The sequence below is a fragment of the Phaseolus vulgaris genome, chromosome 9, assembly GCF_000499845.2.
Source record: "Phaseolus vulgaris cultivar G19833 chromosome 9, P. vulgaris v2.0, whole genome shotgun sequence".
Classification (NCBI taxonomy): Eukaryota; Viridiplantae; Streptophyta; class Magnoliopsida; order Fabales; family Fabaceae; genus Phaseolus; species Phaseolus vulgaris.
The window spans coordinates 6,061,625-6,077,259 of record NC_023751.2 but is presented as its reverse complement, the minus strand read 5'-3'; the positions used below and the strand labels follow the sequence as shown (position 1 = coordinate 6,077,259).

The window sequence follows — 15,635 nt, the reverse complement described above, 5'->3', positions numbered from 1 at the left end:
GTGTTTAGTCAGCCCAACCCAATTGGTCTTGACTTCATACCCAATAGTTCTTTATTTATGAAATTTTCAAAAAAATCCTATATCAAATATACGAGTTCTAGATAAATTATGCGTGAATAACATTTGCAAAAAATCACATTTGATTCATATAATTTTAATTTGCAAATAGAAAATAATTATGATGAAATTGTACATGTGAAAAATAATTTTGATAAAATGTTGTGTAACTCGTATTTGGCTTATACAACCTTCATTATATCAAATTATACTGGAGTCCTTCTTATTATTTACCATCTATGTAACACTGACATGGACACACTGATACAATACAAATACGAATATGGACATAGAGATACATATAATTTCTAAAATGTAGGACACAATGACACAAATTTATATATTATATAATTATGAATTATATAAATTGACAATAAAGATTTATGTCAAGTGATTCTTAACATGAAAACTTTTACAAAAAAATATGAAATTGGAGCTGAAATATGTTTTGTATGGCAGGTTCATAAAGATTTGTTCATTATTTTTATAATCATAATAAAAATATATACAAGAAGTTTGAGTTTTTAGAAAATTAATGTATTTATCATTTTTAAAATTGTGTTAGAACTGCATTAAAATTGTTAGAATCCAACAAATATTTTTTGAATTTGACATTTCACCAATACGTGACCTACAAATATCGGTGTTCGATATGTGTTTCCGAAATAAACATGTCATTAAGTGTCCGAACCTCATAGCTTATCATGTACAACTTTAATATAATGATTTTTTTTTTAATTTTGGAAAAAAATTTGGACCAAATTGAAACACGATGTGGGCCTTGTCGGCCAATTATAGGTGAAAAGACAAAAATACCCTTAAAAAAATGGGGTACATATAAGATTACATTCTGGATCCCCTTTTCTGGAACACAATAATCTCTTCCGGATCTACTTTTTCAGAATGCATTATTTTTAATTTTGGATTTTCATTTTCAGAATAAAGAATATTTTTGAAAATTTGAAATTATGTTGGGTGCAGATTCAAAAGTTTAAGTTTTGGATGCAGGAAGCAATTGCGGGCATGGTCGCCTAGCCCAAGAATGGTAGACCCGAACCCGAACCCGAACCCGAGCCCCAGTCCAGTGCCCCAAATAGGGTTTCAAGCCTCTTTATATAGAAAGAAACCCAACTTTGATACATTTCTTCGTATCGCCGGACTGAGAGGGAGGGTGTGTTGCCATCTCAGAAATGGTTTCGTTCAGGGTGCGTATAATGCACACTATTTGGCCTTTGATCTCGTTTAACTCTGATAATGATTTTCATGGTGTAATGTTTGTTTGTTTTTTGCAGTTTCACCAATACCAGGTCGTTGGGAGGGCTCTCCCTACGGAAGCAGATCAGCACCCAAAGATTTACCGCATGAAGCTTTGGGCCACCAACGAGGTTCGGGCAAAATCCAAGTTCTGGTAAACTCATTATTCTCTTGTATCATTTCTTTTATTTTCTGAGATCCTTTTTGCAATATTCCCCTTTCACTGGATGTGTACCGATTTAGTTAGATTCGGGCAACTGAGTTGGTTGTCTCTGTTCCTGTTTTTTTTCAATTGTTTAGGTTTTAAGGTTGTTTATTTTTCTCTATTGATTAGGTACTTTTTGAGGAAGCTGAAGAAGGTCAAGAAGAGCAATGGTCAAATGCTCGCTATCAACGAGGTACTATATATGTCTTTTAGACTCTTTTTTTTTTTTACATTTAAATTCGTATTATGCTGATGATTAAGATGTTTTACGAGTTGTTGAAAATAATGATAAAATGCCACGATTTCATGGAAACTTTCGATGTTAAACTTTTTTGTTTCCTTATATAACAATTTATAATTTAGTTAATGCTAATTATTTGCTAGCTTGGATGGTGGTTAATGGTATCAAGCCAACTTGTTCTATGATTTTTGCTTGTTGTTGATATGAGTATTGTGTAGAGTGTCTGATGGATTGATGTTGAGAAAGGTAATTGAGTTATTGGCTTGATAGTTACTACAAGGATGTCATGTTCATGACATCGTTACGCTTTATTAGAATAAAGGATAACTCTTCGTATACCAAGTGAAATGTATAACCATGGCTAAATTTTCCTCTGAAAGATTGTTTTGTAGACAAAGATGGGAATTTCTTTATTTTCAACGTATGCAATGTATGATGGAGGGATTGAGCAGTATTCTTTGTACTTATTTTGTATAATAAATTACTTCAAAAAATATTTGTTGCTTGCTATGGTTTTATATTTTACTTTTACAGCGTATATTTTTGCATTTATTTTATTTTTTAATTGCTGAGTCTCTGATTCTTACCGATTCTGATTTGTTGCATTCATTAAAGTTTGTTTTTTCCCAAACTATCTTTCCGTTTAGGAAAACCTGTTTTTATTACCTGAATTTGACTTTCAGAGTGACTGTAAAGAAAAAAAGTAACCTTCAATGGAGGTTTTGCTGTTTTGAAATACTTTCAGTGATTCTGTTTTCTTATGCACTGCCTTGTATAGTTCAATGAATTCATAGTGACTACACAGAAGTTCTGTAATGTTAAGTTTAAATGCTTGTTTTGCTTAGTCTATAATCTGTTAAATTAGTTCATATAATGACATTATTTTGGACATCATTTATGTGGTTAATATGTTAAGTTCATAATCTTTATGCTGAAATTTCACTCTGAAATTGGCTTTCAGAATGACTGTTTAAAAAAAGTAACCTTCAATGGAGTTTTTGCTGTTTGAAATACTTTCAGTGATGCTGTTTACTTCCTTTTATAGTTCAATGAATTCATAGTAGTGACTACACAGAAGTTCTGTAATGTTAAGTTTAAATGCTTGTTTTGCTTTGTCTATAATCTGTTAAATTAGTTCATTATTGGACATCATTTATGTGGTTAATAGGTTAAGTTCACAGTCTTTAAGCTGAAATTTCATGATGTTTTTGGTCGGATGCTTTTCCTGCTCTATTAATAATTTTTTTTAACTATTTTTGTCATTACATTTATTAAAGGACCTCCTTGAGTTCTTTTTTGGCAAAGTTGCGTTTGGATTTATATTCATCTACTTTGTTTGAAATACATTTTGTACTCCCAACTTTCTGTTGCCATATTGTGTTTACCCTTCATAATATTTTGTTGTGCAGATTTTTGAGAAGAACCCAACCAAGATTCAGAACTATGGGATATGGTTGAGGTATCAAAGTAGGACAGGATATCACAACATGTACAAGGAGTTCCGTGACACGACTCTAAATGGTGCAGTTGAGCATATGTACAATGAGATGGCTTCTCGTCACAGGGTCAGGTTTCCATGCATCCAAATTATTAAGACTGCTACCATACCAGCAAAGCTTTGCAAGAGGGAGAGCACCAAACAATTTCACGACTCCAAAATTAAGTTTCCATTAGTTTTCAAGAAAATTAGGCCACCATCAAGGAAGCTGAAGACCACATACAAGGCCAAAAAGCCAAACTTGTTTATGTAATATCAGTTTAGTCTTTTGTCCGACAACGATAATCCTAGATTTTGTTTATCATAATTTAAAATTCCTTTTGATAAATTAGAGAGATTCTTACTTCGACATCATTTTATAAAGAGTATTTTATAGACGACAATGTTCGAAATCTTACAGCACAAGTTTTAACTTAAAACTTCATCCATATTAGTAACGTCGTGTAATTGTGTCAATTTTTCGAGAGTCCTATAATATTTTATTGCATAGATATAATGGTTAATATTAAAATCGTAAGCAATAGATAAATGTTAATATATCAATTTTATGTAAAATATCTTGTACAAAATTGTATTAAAATTTGTTCTGTGATATTATTTTACAATTATGCCTTTTTTTTCTGTTTCAAATTATTAAACCTATATCTTAGTTTTAATTTCAGATTGAAGAGATAGAAGATTTATTTTTAATTCTTTTTTTAAGATATTTATAGATTTAATTCTTTTATTTCAAATTTCGTTTCTTGTTTACTTAGACTAAAAAGATAGAGTTAATAGAAATAATAATTAAGTCCTAAATAAATTTAATTAGAGGAATATTTTAAAAAAATAACTTTATTTTTATTATATTTTTTAATTTAAAATACGATTAAAAAGACATTAAATTTGAATAAAATTAATGTTCACCAAATATGTTTCTAAATCGCGGAAGATGAGTGGTAGCTATGTAACACGAACACGAAGATATATAAAATTTTTAAAATGTAGGACACGGAGATACGAATCTATATATTATATAATTATAAATTATATAAATTGACAATAAAGATTTGTGTGCATAAGTATGTTCCAGATTATTTTTTGAAACAAAAAAGATGTTTTTCATGACTGGTTCACAAGGATTTGTTTCTTATTTTTATAATCATAATAACAATTTATACAATAAAGTTTGAATTTTTAGAAAATTAATGTATTTTTTCTTTTTAAAATTGTGTTAGAACCGTATTAGAATTGTCAGAAATCTAACAAATACTTTTTAAATTGCACATTTTACGGATACGTATCCTACATGTGTCATACGAGTGTTAATGTCCGATACGAGTATCGGACACCGACACGCCATTTAAGAGGAGTGTCCGAGCTTCATAGGTGGTAAGTGATATTAGACACATAGAGGCACGAGTTTGAATCTCATTTTCAAAATCTTCCAATTTTCTCGACACATAGTATAAAAGGATCTTAGGAAATTTTTACCACTACTTTTATGTATTTCCTTTCCTTTAATGCTTTCTTTTTTATTTCCTTAATCTTATTTGGTCGTTTTTCTAATTTAGCGGTTAATTTATTTATTTTCCTAATATCTCGAAAAAAATTTGAGAACACTAGTTGATCTCAGAATGGACAAGTTCATCTTCTGATTTGTCTTCAATTAGTGCTTCGAGGTACTTGGTACTCCATTAGGACAAAGAGGCTCTACCTATTGATCACACTCTGAAAGTCAGTGAGAACATTCAAAAATATCAAATTAGTTTCATTCTCAAGTATTCAGAAACAACATACATTTACTTGAGGTCTCAAGTCCCTTTTATAGATATCCCTTCAACGATTTTCTCAAATCTCAATAGAGCAAGATTTCAACAGGAAAATATAATCTCAACAAAAACATATAATCATAACAGAAAAACATATTGCTTAGGTGTAACTTTATTCTCGGGTGCTTAACAATAATAACACATTATGTTCACATGCACATGTATTCTCGGGTGCTAACTACTTTATTCCCAACAATTTTTATTAATATTTAATTGTATATATTATAAATAATAAGAATATTTCTTTTATTTTAGTTGTCTTTTTCTAGCTGTCCACCAGTGTCTGGTCGACCTCATGGCCCACCCTTTCAGCCCATACTTGCCCAAAACCGAGTTGATCATACCTAAATGCTTGAACCGATGTCCCAAGTGTTGAACCAAGTGGTGTTCATGCTTTGAAGAATCCAAACCTTTTGAAGGATGTTGAAGGCTTGACTGTGCTTGCTATTGCTGAGTTGTCTTAGTTAGGATCTGGGGTAGTTTGAGTTTTGTAATCCACTCTAGATTGAATCCAAAGCATAAGCATTCTCAATCTTTTAAAAGAAAAAGTGTTTTTCAAACTAAGTGAAAAAATAACCGATTGTTTTGTCGAAATAAACCAATTGTTTTATACTTAGATGTCTTGAGAAAAGATTGAAAACTGTTTTTCAAATGGTTGAGTTGTTAAAACCAAAACAACCGATTGATTCGAGGAAACAACCGATTGTTTGTTTTGGTACCATAACAGAAAAACTGTTTAGCTTTGACTGAGCTTTAAATGCTTTAACTGTTTACGCTCCAGTCTTTAAATGCTTTGACCAATAATTAAATGCAATGAATAAGTTTGTTAAGATTTGATAACAAACAATATCTTTGAATAAATTCAGAAAAATAGATTTCAGTAACAATCTTTTGAACAGAAGTTTTTGAGTTTTTCAAAGAGTTGAGATTGCTTAGAGTTTGTGATTGATCAAAGAGTGTGAGATAGGATTTCTGCTTGTATTGATTTCAGATTTGCTTCTGTAACGAGTGTAATCCTTGTATTCTGTAGAACAAGTTTGTTTGTGTGTTTGCTGAGAAGTGTTGTGTGTTCTTGAGGGGATCAAGATCAGCATTCTTAGTGTTGGTGTGTTGGCCAAAAGAAGTGTGTGTCTTGAGGGGATCAAGGTCACTTTCTTGGTTGTGTTGTAAGTGATCTAGGGTTGATTGCTTAGTGGAATTCCTCAGTGGTTCCTGAGAAGACTGAATGTAGCTCTGGGTTTGGAGTGAACCAGTATAAACATCTGTGTGCATTCTCTCTATCCTTAAACTCTTTAAATTCAGTTTTGTTATTTGCAAACTGGTATAAACAACCGATTGTTTCTGTGAAACAACCGATTGTTTTTCTGGTGCTGTTGTTTTTGCTTGTTGATTTGGCAAACTGGATTCCTTATCAATTGTTTCTTGAAGTAATTTCATTCTTGACTTAAAAGTTTGCGAAAACCCTCTTTAAACCATTCACCCCCCCTCTAGTTTAAAGCCATCCATTCTAACAATTGGCATCAAGAGCTTGGTTCTTGAAATTTATTCAAGTTGATCCTAAAACTGTTTTTAAATGGCTAATAGACTACCTTTTGGGGAAGGTGCTTCAATCAACAGACCACCTTTGTTTTGTGGTTTGAACTACCAATTTTGGAAACTGAGTATGAAAATCTTTATTGAATCACTTGACAAAGGAATTTGGGATGGAATTGAAAATGGTCCTTTTGTCCCAAAGTTTGAAAAAGATGGATCTTTCATTGAAAAGCCTTAGTCTCAATGGACTGATTCAGAAAGCAAGAAGGCCAAATTCGATTGCATTGCCTAAAATATAATAACCTGTGCTTTAAATTCTGATGAGTTTTTCAGGGTCTCTCAATGCAAATCATCAAAAGAAATGTGGGACACCTTAGAAGTAACTCATGAAGGTACAAATGAGGTAAAGAGAGCTAGGAAACATGCTCTAATCCAAGAGTATGAGATGTTCAGAATGCTCTAAGGTGAAACAATTGCTGAAGTGCAGAAAAGATTCACACACATCATTAATCATCTCATGAGCCTTGACAAGACCTTTGAAAAGGAAGAGCTAAACATCAAGATCTTGAAGTGCTTGATTGAGCATGGCAACCCAAGGTAACTGCTATTTCCGAATCTAAAGATCTAACATCCTTGAGTATGGCTTCTTTGTTTGGTAAACTTAGGGAACATGAGTTAGAGATGAATCGACTCAATGTTCAAGAAAACGAAGACAAGCACGTAAGGAGCATAGCCTTAAAAGCTTCCAAGCACAAAGGAAAGCAAGAATCCAGTGATGATAGTGATGAGGAAAACCTTAGCTTGCTGTCAAGAAAGTTCAACAAATTCTTGAAGAGGAACCGCAACAAGGACAACAACAAAGATAGGTATGGAAACAAGAAATCAAATGATTTTAATTCCAATAACTATACTTGCTTTGGTTGTGGTGAGCAAGGTCATATAAAGGCAGATTGTCCAAACAAAAGCAAGGAGAAAAAGCCTAGCAACAAGGAAAAGAAAGGCAAGACAAAGAGAGCCTACATAGCTTGGGATGAAAATGAGGTATCATTATCAAGTTCTTCATCAAGTGAAGATGAGAAAGCAAACATCTGCTTGATAGCTAAAGAAGATGATGAATCTTGTAGCTCAAGTGAGGAATTCTGAAAGAAGTGTGAAGGACTGAGTCATCTGATCAAGTTCTTGGAAGGAACAGATCAACATTGAAGCTGAATCAATGATTTATCTGTCCACAAGCCCTCAACAGTCAAATTAAAGCTTCTTGATCGCAAAGCACATGGCTTATTGAAAGAACAACATAAAGGATAAGATTTTCCTTTCTCTATTCTTAATTTCTGTTTTTAAGTTCTTTATCATGCTTAAACATCTTCTTTAAAATGCTTAACTTCATCTGCTTTGAACTCTTTATGCTCATGGTTAAAATTCAAAATCAGTTTAACTGTTGCAGAAAAACAACTGATTGTTTCTTCGAAACAACCGATTGTTTTGAGCCTGACAGCATTGTGAAGAAATCAATTTAATTTCTATTTTGAATTTCTATCCATTGCAGATCAATTTAAAGAGAGAATCTTTGGTCAATGAACCTGTGTTGAAAGCTGATCATGTTCGGAAAGAAGTTACAACAGTCATAAAGGAATATATTCCAAAATCTTGGAAATTCAAGAGCCTTAATGACTAGTCAAAGATCACATGTGAAGACCATGTGATTTTCAGCTTTTTCTGACGTTTTCTGTGCAGTGCAGGGTCAAGTCCTCTCTCTCTGAAAATCTGGTACCCACTCATAACATTGAATGCTTTTTGATTCTATTACTGCTATAAATTCTATTGCAGCTGATCTCTTCCACAAGAACAACCAATTGCAACATCTCTTGCAAAATCTGTGAGTGAGCTTTTCTCTGTTTTCTTCTCTGCCATCATGGACTCAACTCCTCCCACCTCAAAGAGAGTCAAAACCAGAGCTGTAAGGTCTGGAGGAAGGCTAGAAGGATGGTTTTCTGGAGACAATGATCTAATTGAGAGGTATAGGTTTGAAACAAGCACCAAAATGATAAACAACCCCAAGGTTGTGTGCTTCGATTGGCTGAAAAGCCAAAAGCTTGATAATGTAAGGAGGTTGCTCAAAGATCAATCTCTCAGAAAGTTCTTGGAGTTGACGGGAAACATCTACCCAGATTTGATAAGGGTGTTCTACACAAATCTCAAGTTTGAGGGAAACAACCTAGTTTCTCATGTAAAAGGTGTAGAAATGGAGATAACCCATGAGGTATGGGCTGCTGTTGCTGGTCTCAAGTTCTCTGGTCTCAGGATTAACAAGGGAAACCTTGGGGTAGTGGAGGATTTCAACAAAATCCAATACTACAAAAGTTTCTTGAAGAACCAACATGCTCAAGTTAGGACATGCTCGGTTGGAGGCCTAAAGCTTGATGAAAGGTTGCTAGCCCTCATTGTGACTTGGATTCTAACACCAAGGGGGAGCAATCATTCTGTTCTTACTGAGGAAGATCTTGTATACATCTTCTGCATCATGAAGAATATCAAAGTCAATTGGATTCACATCATCAAAGAGCACATGCAAAAGGCAATGAGGTTAAGTGACTATCGCTATCCATATGCTGTTTTGGTATATAAATTTCTACTCTATTTTGAAGTGAACCTAGAAGATGAAACATCTGAGTTGGTCAAGTCAACTCAAGAGTTGAACAATGGATCACTCAGCAAAATGGGTTTTACCAAAGTAGGTGGCAAGTGGATTAGCAAAGATGGTGACTTTGGTGCCTCATCTAGTGCTGTTGCTGATCATGAACAAGATGAACCTGCTGATATGGATTTTCAACATGAAGATCTACCTGAAGCACATCAAGATGCTGGACCTAGTGCTGATGCTGGGAATCAAGAAGAAAGGATGCAAACCATGTCTCCTTTTGAGAGACTCATGATTAATAGGCTTGATAGCTTTGAAGAGAATCAAAGGAATCTCCATGATCTCTGTGTCAGCAATTTCCAGAGGATTGACAACAGGTTTGACAACATGGATGCACACTTCATGACTCTAGATGAACAGATTGAGGTTGTCCAGAACCAAATATTTGACCTTCAGTTTGCTGATGATGATGAATGAAGAAAAACAACCGGTTGATGTATCGAAACAACCGATTATTTTTGTTGGCTATATCAGTTTTTCGTTTTTGCTGCTTTTGCTGTTTAATTATGATGTAATCAAAACAATTATCTTGTTTATCTCTTCTCTTTATCTATTTGTGAATACAAATAGGGAGAGATTTATGCTGTGTTTAAATTTCAGTTTTTATTATTGGTTTACTCTGATATTATGCTTTGAATTTCTGTATTTGTTTCTGTGTTAACCAATTATCAGAAGTTCTATATGCTTTGCTTAAAACGGTATCTTGCAGGAACTGCTTCAGATTCAATCAGGTACAACACAAGTATCAAGGATTTGTCTTCATCAAATAGGGGGAGATTGTTGAACCAAGTGGTGTTCATGCTTTGAAGAATCCAAACCCTTTGAAGGATGTTGAAGGCTTGGCTGTGCTTGCTGTTGCTGAGCTGTATTAGTTAGGATCTGGGGTAGTTTGAGTTTTGTAATCCACTCTAGATTGAATCCAAAGCATAGGCATTCTCAATCTTTTAAAAGAAAAAGTGTTTTTCAAACTAAGTGAAAAAACAACCGATTGTTTTGTCGAAACAACCGATTGTTTTATACTTAGATGTTTTGAGAAAAGATTGAAACTGTTTTTCAAATGGTTGAGCTGTTAAAACCAAAACAACCAATTGATTCGAGGAAACAACCGATTGTTTATTTTGGTACCATAACAAAAAAACTGTTTAGCTTTGACTGAGCTTTAAATGCTTTAACTGTTTACGCTTCAGTCTTTAAATGCTTTGACCAATCATTAAATGCAATGAATAAGTTTGTTAAGATTTGATAATAAACAATATCTTTGAATAAATTCAGAAAAACAGATCTGAGTAACCATCTTTTGAACAGAAGTTTTTGAGTTTTTCAAAGAGTTGAGATTGCTTAGAGTTTGTGATTGATCAAAAAGTGTGAGATAGGATTTCTGCTTGTATTGATTTCATATTTGCTTCTGTAACAAGTGTAATCCTTGTATTCTGTAGAACAAGTTTGTTTGTGTGTTTGCTGAGAAGTGTTGTGTGTTCTTGAGGGGATCAAGATCAGCATTCTTAGTGTTGGTGTGTTGGCCAAGAGAAGTGTGTGTCTTGAGGGGATCAAGGTCACTTTCTTGGTTGTGTTGTAAGTGATCTAGGGTTGATTGCTTAGTGGAATTCCTCAGTGGTTTCTGAGAAGACTGGATGTAGCTCTGTGTTTGGAGTGAACCAGTATAAACATCTGTGTGCATTCTCTCTATCCTTAAACTCTTTAAATTCAGCTTTGTTATTTGCAAACTGTTATAAACAACCGATTGTTTCTGTGAAACAACCGATTGTTTTTCTGGTGCTGTTGTTTTTGTTTGTTGATTTGGCAAACTGGATTCCTTATCAATTGTTTCTTGAAGTAATTTCATTCTTGACTTAAAAGTTTGCGAAAACCCTCTTTAAACCATTCGACCCCCCTCTAGTTTAAAGCCATCCATTCTAACACCAAGCACTCCTGGCCAATACACAAGTCCTCCAAGCTCGAGCCGAGCTTGGCTAGGCGAAGAGTGAAGAGTCTTGCTAGCATTGGCAACTGACATGATGCTTTTGCGGAGGGTAGGTGAGACGCAGTTATCGAAGCGTTTCCTGATGAGACATCCCACCACACTAAATTTGGAGCGTCCACGTGGCACGTGCATCAACGATGAGGAAGCGCTGCTGCTTCATCTCCTTCTTCCAAATAATTAAAAACTCATTTTCTCCTCCCTCACTCGTTACGCAAACTTCAACTCTCAGAACTTCTCTTACTCAAAAACTTTCTTTTCACTTCTTCTCATCGTCGAGCTATCACTACCTCCGTCGCACTAGGTATTTTTCCCCACTAATCTCTATTGCCAATTATTTGTTTATCTTACCAATTGCATTACCTGAACTATAATCTTATTTTGCTTCGCTTTTTCTGCCTGGCCTTAATTGTGCTTGTATTTTTTATTAGGCCCAAGGGGAGAGGGCGCCTACCCATGATGAAGACCAAGCCTAATCCATGACCTGAACACCCACCATACCCCAGAACATAGACTTTGGGTGTTGAGCATCAATTGGTCTCTCTTTTTGTAATTTCCATAGAGTAGGTCTATATAGCGTAATTAGGAGCTGAAAACATAAGAATGGGCCTATGAGACGTCCATTAGGGTAGGAAGGAAACCCTATCTTCTAGAACAGTTCGAATGGTGCGACATTAACCAAGGTCAACACCCTAGCCGCACCATATTTTGTTCATTCCCCTTCTACCCTCTTTTCTTCTTTTTCAAGGCTCCTAAATCTATAAATAGGAGGTCTTCCCCTTTGTAAACAGAAGTTAGAAGTTGAAATTATAGTAAAGAAATTATGCACAATTTTTGTGTGAGTAATGAGTGAGTGTTCTCCTCCAAATTTGGTCTTATCTTGTGAGATATGAAGCTCTCAAGTGGCGGCCTCCTTTCACTCATCTTGGTGATTCCATCCCAGCAAGTGGTGTGATTCATCCTTGCTTCACCATCCCTAAGTTCTTCTTTCATCATCTCTTCCATTTATCCATTTCCATTCCATTCTATCATAAACATGTTCTTAGTTTTGTCTCTTTAAATTCCATTTGGTCCATTCTTTTGTGCTTACGTTGCTTGTTCAATTTCGCACCATAATTGTCATCATTCTCACCATATACTTGTGTTTTCCTTTTGTCTTTGTGAAATGAACCTTCACATCTACTTAACCACTTGGTTAAGTTAATGTCCAATGGGGGTTTTCCTTATGTTATCACCTCTAATTGTTTAAATCCAAATCTAAGTAAAGTGTCACCATAAAAATGATCAATCATAAAATCAACTCACATCATGTGGTTATCAGAGCTGAGGTTCTTATGCTTAATTTGTTTGAGTTGATTTGACACTTTACAATTTCTTGACATTCAAGTACCTTTACTTTCTTGTCTTTAAATTCAAGTATGTTTAAATTCTTGTCATTATTTTCTTGCTTTTTATTTTCCAGACCTTTAATTCTTGCATTTTTTTTTCTTTCGGCCATTAATATTCAAAACATTTTTCGTTTTGAATATGTTTCTTGTTATGCCTTTTATTGATCTTGCCTTTTACTTTGAGTCTTATGTTCATTAGTGTTCTAGGAGTCATTGTTTTGAATCTACTTACTTGCTTTTAATTGTGAAGTTTGCAGAATAATTAGAAACTTGTTTTTAGTAGAAGTAGATTTAAAGTTCCAAACACTTGATTTAAAGTGTTCAATTATATTGAATCCAACCATAATTTTTTTTGTGAAATTGCAAGTTCTTGACATGTGCATGATGCAACCTATGTTCATTCTTTGCCATAAGTCACATTAGTATAAAAAAAACAACAAAAAATAGTAACGGTTTTCAAAGAAAAGTGACGTTAAAAACAAAAACAATAAAGAATTTTTTACAAAAGCATCTTTGGTTACCACTTGGTAAAGAAAATATTTTTTCCAAAAAAAATATGGATTCAACTTGATTGAGAAATTGTTTTCAATTTTGTAGAATTTTTTATCCTTTTGCTTTAGCATTTTTCTAATAAAAAAAGTTTCATAGTTAATAGTTTAGTGAGTTTCTTAGAGTCTTCTTTTGTGTCTTTTTTTGCTTGTCATCATTTTTTAAAAGTTTTGTCACCATCTCTTAATTCAAATTTGGTTTAGCCTTTTCTTGTTTGTCTTTTCTTTCTTTCCTCAAGTTTTGTGGTGAATTACCTTGAGCAAGTGTTGAGGCTTTGACCTTTTTCACTTGAGAGTTTTCAACCACAAGAAAGACCTTGGTTAAGGGAAGAAAATTTTCTTTGAGTGGTTGAGTGTTTTTTCTTCACATTGTCGCAAGTTTTCTCTTCCTACTAACTTCTTTTCTTTAATTGTTTGTTACTTGTGTTTCTTGTTTGTTTTTTGTTATGACTCATATTTCAAGTGGAGAATCATTTAAGCCCCAATCTCCCCAAAAAGCTTTTCTTATGGGATAATTGCGACGACCAAAAGAACTATTGCTAAAAAAGATGAAGAGATGAGGCAAATGGAAGAAAGACTCCAAAGGCTAGAATTGGCCTATGAAAGACCCCAAAGACGAAGACGACATCATCAAAGGCATGATTCAAGAAGTTATCAAAATTATGGTGGTCATGAAGAAGAAGACGAATGAAGGAGGCATCATTTTGAAGATAGGCGCCAACATGTGACAAAGCCTTTTTTACCATATGTAAAATTGCCTAGTTTTAGTGGGAAAAGTGATCACAATGTTTATTTAGGATGAGAGGCTAAGGTAGAACAAATCTTTAATGTGCATGAGGTCCAAGATAACTAAAAGGTTAAAGTAGTCTCCTTAGATTTTTTTGGATTATGCCATGCAATGGTGGCACAAACTTATAATGGACGTTGGTTTAAACAAGAAGCCAACCGTGGTCTCTTGGGAGGATTTGAAAGAATGCATGCGTGCTAGATTTGTGCCTCCACACTATAAGAAAGAGCTCTTGTTGAAGCTCCAACGGCTTGAACAAGGAACACAAAGTGTGGATGCTTATTTTAAGAAACTTGAAACAACCTTAACAAAAGTTGACATGCATGAAAATGAGGAATCAAAATGGCTAGATTTATAAGTGGCCTAAGAAGGGATATCCAAGATGTGGTAGAACTCTATGAGTATGCCTCTTTAGAAAAGTTGGTTCACCTTTCCATCAAGGTAGAATCACAAATTTCAAAGAAAACCTCTTTTAAAAAAATCTCATAATGATGACTTTTACCACTCTTCTTAAAAAAACAAAAACAAAACTTCAACTTTTCCCTCCAATTTTAAAGGGTCCACTTACAAACCTAGAGATTCTAGACCCTGACCTTCCACTCCTAAATCCCCAACTAAAACCTCAAGTAAAAAATGCTTTAGGTTTTGGTCACATTGCTTCAAATTGTCCCTCCAAACGTAATATGACGGTGCATGAAGGAGTAGTTCTAAGTGACGATAGTTCACAAAGGTCTAGGTCTCCCAATCCCTCTAGATCCCCAAGTGAAGAAGAGAGTGAGAGTCCATGTGAAGGCGACTTATTAGTAGTGAGACGAATGCTAGGCCAAGTGTTGAAACCCTTTGATGAAAGTCAAAGAGAAAATATTTTTCATACTAGATGTCTCATTAATGATAAGTTGTGTTCTTGAATAGTGGATGGGGGGAGTTGTGCTAATGTGGCTAGCACAAGAGTAGTAGATAAACTTGGCTTGTCTACTACTTCTCATGCCAAACCTTATAAGCTTCAATGACTAAGTGAAGAAGGGGAGATCATAGTTAATAAGCAAGGCCTCATAGCCTTTTCTATTGGCAAAATACAAGGATGAGGTCTTGTGTGATGTTGTACCTATGGAAGCTACTCATATTCTTTTAGGTAGGCCATGGCAATATGATAGAAAAACTCTTCATGATGGCCTTACCAACAAAATTTATTTTAACTTCCATGGACATAAGGTCACACTAAAATCTCTCTCACCAAAGGAAGTCCATGAGGACCAACTTAAAATGAAAGAAAAGAGAGAAAGAAAAAGAAAAAAAAAGAAATCCAAAAGAAGCCTTCTCATTTCCCACCAAGAGGTCGAAAAGGTAATGCTTTCACAAAAGAACATTTTCATAGCTTTCCCTAGGGCCCTTGAGAGTGAGTTGGCGTTAAATAGTCCTCATTGTTTGGAAAATTTGGTAAAGGAATTTGAAGATGTTTTTCAAGACCCCCCAAAAGGATTACATCCTCTAAGGGGCATTGAGCACCAAATAGATTTCATACCCGATGCTTCTTTACCAAATAGGCTTGCATATAGGACCAATCCAACCAAGGCCAAAGAAATTCAACAAGTAGAGGATTTAATAACTAAGGGGTGGGTGCAAGATATCATGAGTTC

General features: G+C 34.4%; 1 protein-coding gene across 1 annotated transcript; it reads left to right on the top strand.

Moving 5' to 3' along the window:
• Positions 1–1,038: 1,038 nt before the first annotated feature.
• Positions 1,039–3,583, top strand: LOC137821796 (large ribosomal subunit protein eL20). The gene is made up of 4 exons (XM_068626550.1): positions 1,039–1,262; positions 1,350–1,465; positions 1,646–1,709; positions 3,167–3,583. The coding sequence occupies exons 1-4, from the start codon at positions 1,248–1,250 to the stop codon at positions 3,506–3,508; spliced, it is 537 nt and encodes a 178-aa protein (XP_068482651.1). The 5' UTR covers positions 1,039–1,247; the 3' UTR covers positions 3,509–3,583.
• The last annotated feature ends 12,052 nt before the right edge of the window (positions 3,584–15,635 follow it).